The sequence below is a fragment of the Gadus macrocephalus genome, chromosome 7, assembly GCF_031168955.1.
Source record: "Gadus macrocephalus chromosome 7, ASM3116895v1".
Taxonomy (NCBI): domain Eukaryota; kingdom Metazoa; phylum Chordata; class Actinopteri; order Gadiformes; family Gadidae; genus Gadus; species Gadus macrocephalus.
The window spans coordinates 21091604-21102847 of NC_082388.1; the positions used below are offsets into that span (position 1 = coordinate 21091604).

Here is an 11244-nt window from a genome sequence, read left to right on the forward strand (position 1 = left end):
TGTGTGTGTCTCTGTCTCTGTGTGTCTCTGTGTGTCTGTGTGTCTGTCTGTCTGTCTGTCTGTCTGTCTGTCTGTCTGTCTGTCTGTCTGTCTGTCTGTCTGTCTGTCTGTCTGTCTGTCTCTCCCTGTCTGTGTCTGTTTGTCTCTCTCTCCCTGTCTGTCTGTCTGTCCTGTCTTTGTCTGTCTGTCTGTCTGTCTGTCCTGTCTTTGTCTGTCTGTCTCTCTCCCTGTCTGTCTGTCTCTCTCCCTGTCTGTCTGTCTCTCTCTCTCTCTCTCTCTCTCTCTCTCTCTCTCTCTCTCTCTCTCTCTCTCTCTCTCTCTCTCTCTCTCTCTCTCTCTCTCTCTCTCTCTCTCTCTCTCTCTCTCTCTCTCTCTCTCTCTCTCTCTCTCTCTCAGCGTTATTTATCCTACGTCTTGCCACTGGGCTGCAGTTCCCTATCTCTCCTGATGCACTGCACAGACATGAGATATCCTGCCAGAGCTTTGCCAAACCTCCCCCCATTAAAGTTGTACATGTTTTATAAATCAACATTCAGAACCGGCACCAGTAGAATGGTCTCCTTTTCTCCCGGGGTTGGTACATAGTTCATTTTAGGTCATTGAAATCCAACATCAGGGATTCATACTTGGAGACATGTTTTGAATGTATTGTTTGCCAGTAAACTCTGATGCACGCCAATAATGTAGACCTTTGGATTGTGTCGTTTTAAATACTTTGCTTGCTGGGCTGTGGTTCAGATGGGGGGATTTGGCACGCTCTGTTGGCAGTGGTCTCCAGCAACATTTCCCCCTTGTGTATATTCACCTCCTTCAAGCTGAGGCCTTCTCCGTCTCTCACTTTGTCGCCCTGTAGTAACGCTCACCCCTCGCACCTCACCACCACCAGCCTCTTTTACTGCAGCTCACCTGTGTGTGTGTGTGTGTGTGTGTGTGTGTGTGTGTGTGTGTGTGTGTGTGTGTGTGTGTGTGTGTGTGTGTGTGTGTGTGTGTGTGTGTGTGTGTGTGTGAGCACATGTGCAAGGCAAGTTCTGCCTGGTCGTAACACACTGCTGTATTCTTCCTGTCCACCTTCATTTGCACAATCCGGGAACCGGGGCAAATAAACGTTGTTTAAACATTTACAATTCGTCTCTAGTGTAGAACAACAAAATCAATAGAAGCCAGTGTTTGGTCTAAAATGGAACATGCTGATTCAAATCTAATTTAAATTAGCCCGTTTAAATTCCGAAGCGTAAGCAAAAATAGCTTTTCCCTGCGATTAGCCGTTATGCTACGTCCGCTCCCCTCCTCCGGCAGCACCCCAAGATGATTGTGTCAAAGATGGTCCTCTGACAAGGCTCCCTATGTAGAAGTCCAGGTGAGTTCCCTACCCTTAGCCAAGCCGCCTTCCCTTGCTTTGTGAGCTCCTTCTGCTGCTGCTGCTGCTGCCTTTTCCTGTCTCTCTGTCTGCATCCTCTGCTAGCATCACCTGTCTTTTCTTGACTGTCTCCACATGCCTGTCTGGCTCCCCGGCTGTTGTCCTTGTCGATGTTCTATAAGGGCACCCTCTGGATGGATCTCCTGTGCCTTGTCCTGTCCATGTTAAGTGTATACAGCGCCCTCTGCTGTTTTCCCTCGGGTGTTGTTATTATTTTCCTGTTGGACGAGTTAAACCACCTGCCTCTAACGGTGGACATTAGACGGCCCTTCTGCACGGCATGACGGGATGAGACTCATGCTATGTGTCATCAGCTTCCGATGCACACGAGTAACATAGCGATCATGGAGCGTGGATCATGTTAGATCCTGTGGACGGTCATGATTGTGCTTACTGACTGAGGGGTTGCATGGAGAGGAGAAACGAGGAGTCATGCCGTCCCTACGGACTGCCATGACCCTGCAACATAACGTGGCTCACTTACTGGATAAGATGTAGTATGGAAAATATCGTGGAGGCGAGCTGGACATTTGAATGGTTATTACAGTGAAACAAAGTGAAATGCAATGCACGTATTTCCAATGGTCATTACACTGACTTGGAGTCTGTAGCAAAGTATAATGCTAATGAGAGCATGAAAGCAATTTTATGAATTGAATGATTAATTCAGCCAGGATTTCACTTCCAACTGCATTTCCCCGTGAAATGATTTGAACATGGCTAACCTACATGCTAAGCATATGAACACATTTCTCCACGTACCATTTTATAATTTTGCATTCATTTACAGCCAAATTGAACTGTAATCATGTCCATTCAGTGGTGGATGATGTCAAGTTTGTAGAGGAGGTCTATTAGAGGTAGTGTGTAGGGCACAGCCGCCCAGACAGCAGCAACGGTGCTGGCTTGAAAAGTATACACCTATACTTGTTCATTATAATTACTATCAACTCAGCAAAAAACCTGACAGAGAGCTTACTCCAGTGAATGGGCCTAATGCGCTGCTTCAGATGGAGAGGCTGTGGATCAGCTAAGCAACCAATGGGCCTGCTGATTGCGATTCGTAGTGGGGCAAGGCAGCTGCATGGTTGAGATTGATATTCAAAAAAGACGACTTGCATTAGAAACGTAGTCGCTCTGCTTAGCTTTAAGTCTGGTGATGTTTGAAGCGCCGCAAATTTAAATGCAACGTAGCAGAGTAGTTTGCATGTCTAGTTGGATTGCATTTAAGTCAAACTGAGTCTAATGTTTCATTTACACAAACAACCACATATTGTTTTCAAACATACAGATGATGCAATGCAAAATAAAGAAAAAATAAAAGAAAGCATTGCAACAACGCTTTGTTCCAATGTAATTACTGCATTTGACGAGGGACAACTTGCTTCCCAAAGAAATACTGACCTTACGTGAAGCACTGTGATGTAATACACGTCTCCTGCCTTTCAGTCCTCCTGACCCTTCTCTCCATCTTCTCCCCAGGATGGGCCCCGGGGCCACTTTTGACACCAAGACGGCAGTGGAGGGCCGATGAGGGGGCTCCCTCCCTACCCCCACCGCCCAAGGCAGGGACCTTACCCATCGCAGACTGAAGACAGTGTTATCTTTGCACTTATTGTTTCTCCATGTAGTAGACGTTGACGTGATGTGCTGCATGCATCTGAACAGAAGCCAGACTGGGTGCTGTTGTTCAAGCAGTGCATAGCCAAATCCTATGCTGGTTTGACATGCAACTGTGTTTGTGCCACAGCAAACAAAAAAGCATTTATGTCTCAACATGTATTTTAATTTGACGAAACTTCTAAAGTTTATTTTCTATTATTTTATTTGTGAATGTATGCTTACACCTGTGACTTCCTTGTTTGTGATGAAGAAAAATCTTATTTTTATGTTGTTTTTAAAGTTGCATTTGTGCCTTTTTTTAGATTAAAGAAATCATATACACTATTCAAAATTCAGTTCGTTTGGATAGAAAGAGAGGCGTCAAAAACAAGAACCCAAAAATCATAAATCAAACGTTCAACTAGTATTGTGTTGATTGCCAAAGCCTAACAACCTAGTTATTAGTCAAGCCTAAGTCCAGTTCTACTGCAAGAAACAGTACACAAGCACGATGTCAGTCTGAACATTTCAGGCAGTATTTTGGCCTTAGAATATCAAAAAAATTGTTTTTTTCTTGATTGAAGTTTGTTCAGCTTTCTTATAATCCATACAATATCAACAATTGATTTTAATGATCTCTTTTAGACCGATTATTGTATTGAAACATCTGGTAGATGTGTGCTTGACGTTAATATCTGGGAAGGCGCTTACTGGAACCAGTTCATTAAAACATCCATTCTGGAACCAGTTCATTAAAACATCCATTCCACCGACTCGGTGTATGGAAATGTAGGAAATCAAGAAAAAGAAGTGCAGTGGGAACATTAAACCACTAGATGGCGTTGTTGAGCCAGGGGTGCGAACCCATTGCAATGGACCTATTACATGCGCTGCCCCAAACACTGTATTTGAGACGATTGATTTCCCATTACATCAAAAGTCTCCACTTTTCGCTGCCAATAATTATGTTCAGGACAATGGTGATTATACACCTCAGCAGGGAATTACTTAATAGTTAAAGCCATGTTGGCAGAACACTGCTGATAAGGCAGTTTTAACAGCAAATAAACCCACATGTGCCTCTCAGAATTACTCTTATATAGTCTTAGGCCATACCATTAAGCAGAAAGGTAGTTTTTCTAATAAGTATGTTTTCAAAGTATCTTAAAACGGCTAGTTCTAAAATACCAACGCTGAACACTGATGATGTTAAATCATTTCCGCCATTATGCCTGAATCCTTGTTTTGTTCACTTTCTGATGAGAAATTGCAAAATGGTTCTTTTGCTTTCATGTAGGGTTGAAGAAGCATGGATTTTTGTTTCTGCATCTCAGGATTTGTTGATAATCCAGTTATCATCATCGGCGTTATTGCAGTTTATGCAGTTGCCGAATCATCTTCACAGTTTATTCTGACTCGGAAGGTTTTAATTTATATTGTCATATTTACAGAGAGACTCATTGCTGTTTTTACCTGTGACGGTATACACAGTGCTACGTGTCCATGGTATTTGTCAGTTTAAATGTTGTATTTTGGGTAGATCAAACAATAAAGTATCTCCACTCCAGTTTGGGTGTGTTGGTTTTGTGTGTTTAAGTGGAATAGTTTAGAGCTGAATTTGCCTCCATATAGATCATGTGTATTCATCAATATGCATGTTAAACACAAAACATCGGGGTTCCCGAGGTCAAATGTTCACTTCAGGGACTGGGACGAAAGTCATAGGGAGATTGTGTTCCAAATATAGAACCGGCTATCTAGAACCAGTCAGTCATTATTGACCAAACGCGCCCTGCTTTGAAAGATAGTACAAATGTTAGTATTCTAGTCATGACTGCAGCAGCAGCAGCTCAGGGCAGAAACCCACTAGAGAACTGCTCTTTACAACATATTTCCAACCGACACTGAGGACCAATACCAAATACATTCTGTGATCCCTTTAACATTCGACCAAGCGTTATAAGAACACACATTCCATCCATTGCTTCCTTGATCCTTAAAACTGTGTTGCCTTTCACCCTCCCAACTTGTTTGTACTTATTTTGAAATCTCTGTATGCCGGAAACCCCTCGCACTGTCTGTGTGTGCATGTGTGTCTCAGGTCACCAGGGGACGAGGGGAGAGTTTCCGGCACAGATGGCGGGAGCGGCGGCGGCGGCGGTCACTGGTGTGGCATCGCCAGGACCACCACGACCCCAACCTCGCCTGGCGACGCCCACACAGAGGACGACTCCGACGGCGGCGCCACCGTCCAGTCTCTCATCAAGTCGTTTGACACCGTCGGACCGAGTGAGCACCCTCACATGAATGCCGCCTGCACGCACACACACACACGCCCCCCATGCAAACACAAACTCGCAGACGGACGTTTCCTGTTGGCCGTGCGGCATGCCGGTGGAGAAGAACATCTGCTCCTCTGCTGCATTGTCATGGATGGCTGGATTGATGAGGGGAGGAGGGAGGGAGGGATGGAGTCACGGATGATGGGAAAAGGGAGAGAGGGGATGGATGGAAGCTTCGGGTGAGCACTTTAGCTTCAGGCTGGACTGAGGTTTTATTATGGCTTTTAAAGTTTTCTCAGTGAACTTCTTGGGTGGTTCGTTGGTACATCATGGGAGCTTGCGAAGCTGCATTTCCCAAAATTCAGTGGGTCGTACGCAGCGCGTCAGTTGCTGGGGTTAAATTATGAAATTATCCTTTTTTTGGGCTTTATTTTGGGGGTTTTGATTTAGCAGAGTTTATATTTCAAGTGTGAGGTGTAAAGGAGGGTGCACCACCATACATCAAAACGCTCACCTGCAGATATTCTACAAGATACTTTTGGTCTGTTATTGCAGAGGAAAAATCTTTCTACGGTCATTCCTTATAACGTAACTATGACTTAAAAGTTGACCATACCATAGCCTTTGTGTTTGTAGGCTCAAATCCATAGACATTACTGTAATCACCGTGCTGTGAAATGTAATCACACGAATCGTTACACAAAATGTATTAAGTCTAGCAATGTCCACTACACAGCTTTAAAAAGACGCTAATAACTGTCCTGAATTTGGTTCTACTCCCATGACAATACTCCAAATTGCAACTAACGTGTGTATCGATCCTTTGAGGTGGAGCAGGACACACAGTACTGATGCACTCCACTCCTAGAAGCCCTCTCAGTGGGATCCCGGTGCGGTCTGCCCCTGCTGCTGCCGTCTCTCCCACCCAGGTATACATCTGGCTGCGGCAAAAATGACCATCTTATCTATGGTTTGCATATGCTCCACCCAGCAGTATGGAAACCATCTGTGTTTCCCTTACAGAGGCTGTCGTACATAAAGCCCCTCCCTAAGGCATTGGAGAGGAAGATCAACCACGGGGAATTCTCTCATCCTGGTACGTGCCCTGTGGATTTAGTGGAGAGTCACACCCTGTCTTTATGCCAACAATGCTGTAGAACCAAAGTTGTTTACCTTTATGGTCTGTCAGTGAAGTCCAGCGCTCTGCTTTCGGCTCACGCTAAAGACGTGTCAAAGTATTCATTCGTTGAATGGTCAGGGCTAAGCGCAGAATGGCATCCCATTCACCGGGATCCCACGCATATTTATACCTAGTTATCTTGTACTCAACACAACTAGCAGCGTTCAACAGGCAACATGTCTTATGCACCTTATCCTTTGGCAAAAAAATTTACCTCAATGTTCTTTTTATTGAGTGCTGTTGTGGAAAGTCATAATACCGTCAACCTTAAATATGTGAAACTGAAAACGAGGTAAGGATATCATCATGGAAAATTATTTTGCAATCTTTCAAACCAAGCTCTAGTAAGATATAAACAGGAAACTGATGGTATTGTTGTGGTCATCAGTGGTCATATTTTTGCTTCTCGGGTATGACACAGTTGTTTTGTGTGCTTGTGAATGGATGTTTTGCGACCCATATATTCTGATGTGGTCTGTTAAAATCAGCCTTGTCAGACTGATGTGGTCTATCTACACTATTTTACGGTTCGACACGTGTATTCCTTCACATGTGGAGAAGTCTATTGACCATCATTGTCCTTATATGAATGATACAACAAGTTGACTATGACTGAGGCAACCTGCCTTTAAAAAAGGTTAGCCATATATTTAGTAAACATTTTCCATCAGCTTTCAGCTCTCAGCTTTGCAAAAACTCTTCTATAGAAGATGGTCTTGTGTATCACGAGTTCTAGAACATTGCCTTAACAACGCCAGGGTCAGGGCTCCACCCAAGAGGAGAATCTCTGCACTCCCGGTGTTGTACAACTGGATGCTGAAATGCGTCTCTCAGGGCCTTATGAGGCTCTCCTCTATCTCGTCTCAATCACTCCTCATTCACTCTCCCTCCCCCATCCCCATCCCCAGACAAGCTGTCGGGGTGTCGGAACGACCTGAAGCCCACCAACCTCATGAGGAAGAGCCCCTCGCTGGAGTCTGTCATCAAAGCCCCGGGCTCCCTCACCGGTCGCACCGCCTCCTTCAGCTACAACCGGCCCAATAGCAAGCTGAGGTGAGCCCTCCGCTCCCACCGCCCTGACCTAACCCTAACCCTGCCTGGTCCTACCGCCCTCCCTGCCTCGGCATTCCAAACCTGATCTGGTGCATTGAGAATGGAGTGCGAGGTTCCCGTCTTGGCAGACTGATGACCAACACTATTCTTCTTCCTTATCAACCGATGAAAAAACATAATGTAACGAGCTTTTGCGGATGCAAATCTTTTTTCAGAACAGCCCAGTCGTGAGATTATATTTAACTAGTTGGTTCCAGGTGGAACAAGCCTTGTATTGTTTTCTAAATGTTCTCATCAATCTCACCACAACTCTTTCAGTTCTGTTTTTAGATTAATTTTTCTCACATATTTTCTTGTTGCTACTAATTTTAGCAACATTAAGGAAACACTATATTTCCTCTTAGAGTGCATCAATGTTTGTTTATGCTTCTTTTTATCTATTTCTGAGATTTGAATCGTAAAACCACCATTTGCTGTTTGGCAATAAATGATAGATTCGCCTAATAAGAGGTGTTGGAGAGCAGTTTCCTGGCGGACTGTCGCTGTTTGGCTAGGGAGTCTGACTCTCAGCCAAATGGCTGCCATGTTTGATCCCTATTTCCACAGCCTAACCAGTAGTCTCCCATGCTCTGCCTCTGCCTGCTCACGAATTACATGTATCTCAGTTAAATCTAGGTCACTCTGGATCACAGTAAAAAGTAAATAATACAACACACTAGAGACACACTGGAGAATCTGTTAGAAATGTCCTTATGTTTAACATTCATAACAGATTCTTCCACAATCTCTTTCCAACGGATTGCTAACGGAAGGCTAAGATAGGCTTTTATCTACTGACCTACTGTCCTTTGTTATTGGCAATCAGCTACCTCTCAATTCTTGTCACTAGTCACCTCTTCAGAGACTAACGTGATCAATACAACCTGCTGGTTTATGAGCTTGTTTATAAATTCTCTTTTTATCTCACTCGCACACATTGAGTTAGTAATCTATACATTGTGACCCCATGACACCATTTGCAGATGTTCTGGTAGCAGAACCAGCAGCAGCTATTGTTTTTGTTTCTTTGTTTACTGCCTCGCCACACTTTTTTACACTATACTGAAGATGTATGGTTTCCCCCCGTGCTGCATTTCGAGGGTATTCCCATTGCCCTCGGCTGCACAGAGATCTATATAAATGTTTTGGTATGGAGTATGTTTAACAGGGGGGATTGTTGGTTAGCATGGATTAATGTACTTTAGCATACACTGATGTTGTCTAGCATTGATTCATTGTCTTTAGCATACATCAATGTTGTTTGGCATTGAGTTATTTTCTTTATCATAAACTCATGTTGTTTAGTGGAGTAATGCTGTTTCGGGTGGGGTTCAGTTTTTAAACATTGTGTAAATCTGTTTAGGGTGGAATAATGTATTTTAGCGTGGAGTAATGCTTTTTAGTGTAGAGTAATGTTGCTTAACATGAATTATTGTTGCGCATGGAGTAATGTTTAGCATGGTGTAATGTTGTTGAGTATGGAGCAATGTTGTTCAGAATGAAGTTATGTTGTTTAGTGTGGAGTAATGTTGAGCATAAAGTAACGTTGTTTAGTGTGGAGTAATGTTGAGCATGTTGTAAAGTTAAATATGGGATAATGTTGAGCAAGGTTTAGTGTGGTGTAATGTTGTTTAGTGTCGAGTAATGTTGAGTATATGGAGTATTGTTGTTTAGTGTGGAGTAATGTTGTCTAGTCTTGTGTCAGGTTGTTTTGTGTGGTGAAATGTTGTTTAGTGTGGAGTAATGTTGGGCATGAAGTAATGTTGTTTAGTGTGAAGTCATGTTGTTTAGTGTGGCGTAATGTTGTCTAGTCTGATGTAATGCTGTTTAGTGTGGTTTTATGTTGTTTAGTGTGGACTAATGTTGAGCATGAAGTAATGCTGTTTAGTATGAAGCAATGTTGAGCTTGGCCCGAGCACGACCTGTCCTATGCTTTTTCTCCTACTGGTCTTCCCATGGCCCCGTTGCCAGACCTGAACCCAAGGGATCCCTTTTTCGGAAAGCACTTGAGGAGTTTACTTTTGCTGAAAAAAACGACCAGTACAGTTGATCACTGTACAGTAGGCAAAACACAAAAACAAAGACAAGCACCCATACTGCGGCCATTTCAGCTTAGTGTTCTGCCCTTTCAGTACGCTGTTTACAATGCAGTCTCACGATGTTGTGTTAGGGTGGTGGGATCCTGCAACCCAGCGGATGCAGATGTGTACGTCCGTGCGCATATGCATATGTGTTTGGTTTGACGCAGGGGGGGGGGGGTCGTGGAGAATGAATCGAGAGACAACTGCACATCCTAAACGTACACCAGATGAAATAACTCTCTTTCTCTCTCTCTCTCTCTCTCTCTCTCCATGTCTCCCTGTGTCTCTCTCTCTCTCTCTCTCTCTCTCTCTCTCTGCGACATGACTGCTATGCGTTCCCTGGTGGCAGTGTGGAAAGAAAAGACCCCTTGGCTGCACTGGCGCGGGAGTTCGGAGGATCGAAGCGCAACGCTCTTCTGAAGTGGTGCCAGAAGAAAACAGAGGGCTATCCGGTAGGGCCGGGGCTGGGGCTGCGGACTTCCCTTTTAAGATAATCACCACGGACGATTCACTACTCGTCGTATTTGTGTCGCTCTGACGTTTCAATATCCCTTTCGCAACTCATCACTGGAGACTGCACGGTGGGGGAAATTGATGTTCAGGACATTGACCCAAACAGCGGGCTGACAAACGCTTCTCTGTGTGCGTGATTTCCTTAAATGCGTCATGTGGATTGGCCTGCGCCTCGGAGGCTGGTGTTTGTTGTGGATATTAAGGTGGGGGTATATATGACGTGTCATTGAGATGTTTATCTCCGATGGCATGGTGCTGCTGCTGTATGTTTGCACACATCACGTTGTGTCTCGGATTGTTATGGAGATTGAATCAGCAAGATTAAACAAGTTAGAACAAATAGAACAGATAAAGAATTTGAATATAAGCAAACATTTGTGCGTGTGTGTGTGTGTGTGTGTGTGTGTGTGTGTGTGTGTGTGTGTGTGTGTGTGTGGTGGAGAGAGAGTTTGTGGTGGAGTGTGTTTGTGTGTGTGTGTGTGTGAGAGAGAGTTTGTGGTGGAGAGGGTGTGTGAGTTTGTGGTGGAGTGTGTGTGTGTGTGTGTGTGAGTGACGGCTACAATCATTTATAAATACACCCATACCATTTGTTTTGTGCGATAAGCATTGTATCCTATTTTCTATTTGTGTCCCTGTGTCCATGGCACCAAGTGTTAACAGCCCAGCCTGTTAGCAACTATTCTCACTGCAGCTTTAAGGAGCACATTAGGACCTGTGGGATTATAGCCAGCTAGTTAAAACTCTTAGCACATTCCCATTCCCTGTAGCATGTACAGTCAACCCTGTGTTCCCTACTGGCAGGGTTACCCTATAGAAAGCATTGTTGATCCAACCTCAGGTTATGGTGATGCTAACATAACATCAGTAGCTCCGGCCTGACCATAGGCGCGGGCAGAGTTTGGCTTATTTAAGGTCCCAGCCTCCCTCTCCTCTGTGATGCGTTGCATGTTGTTGATGAATTGGCAGGAATGTGAGTGGGATCAATAGTTTCTATTGTCAGCGCATGCCATCGCAGTCCAGTGGACTTTGACTCACCCCCTCAGAGGACGACCGCCTGAGACTCATGCCGGCGGTTAG

General features: G+C 44.4%; 1 protein-coding gene across 3 annotated transcripts in view; it reads left to right on the forward strand.

Annotated features, from left to right (window-relative positions):
* specc1 (sperm antigen with calponin homology and coiled-coil domains 1) overlaps nucleotides 1-11238 on the forward strand; it is a 54752-nt gene extending 43514 nt beyond the window's left edge. For 2 of the 3 annotated variants that reach the window (XM_060057321.1, XM_060057322.1), the window contains 5 exons: nucleotides 5121-5308; nucleotides 6130-6230; nucleotides 6325-6397; nucleotides 7390-7534; nucleotides 10004-11238. In XM_060057321.1, the coding sequence (XP_059913304.1) occupies nucleotides 5121-5308; nucleotides 6130-6230; nucleotides 6325-6397; nucleotides 7390-7534; nucleotides 10004-10148 (652 nt within the window). In that variant the 3' untranslated portion in view covers nucleotides 10149-11238. Of the gene's footprint in view, nucleotides 1-2899; nucleotides 4587-5120; nucleotides 5309-6129; nucleotides 6231-6324; nucleotides 6398-7389; nucleotides 7535-10003 lie in introns of those variants that run through there. The other variant, XM_060057323.1, reaches the window with a different exon arrangement.
* The last annotated feature ends 6 nt before the right edge of the window (nucleotides 11239-11244 follow it).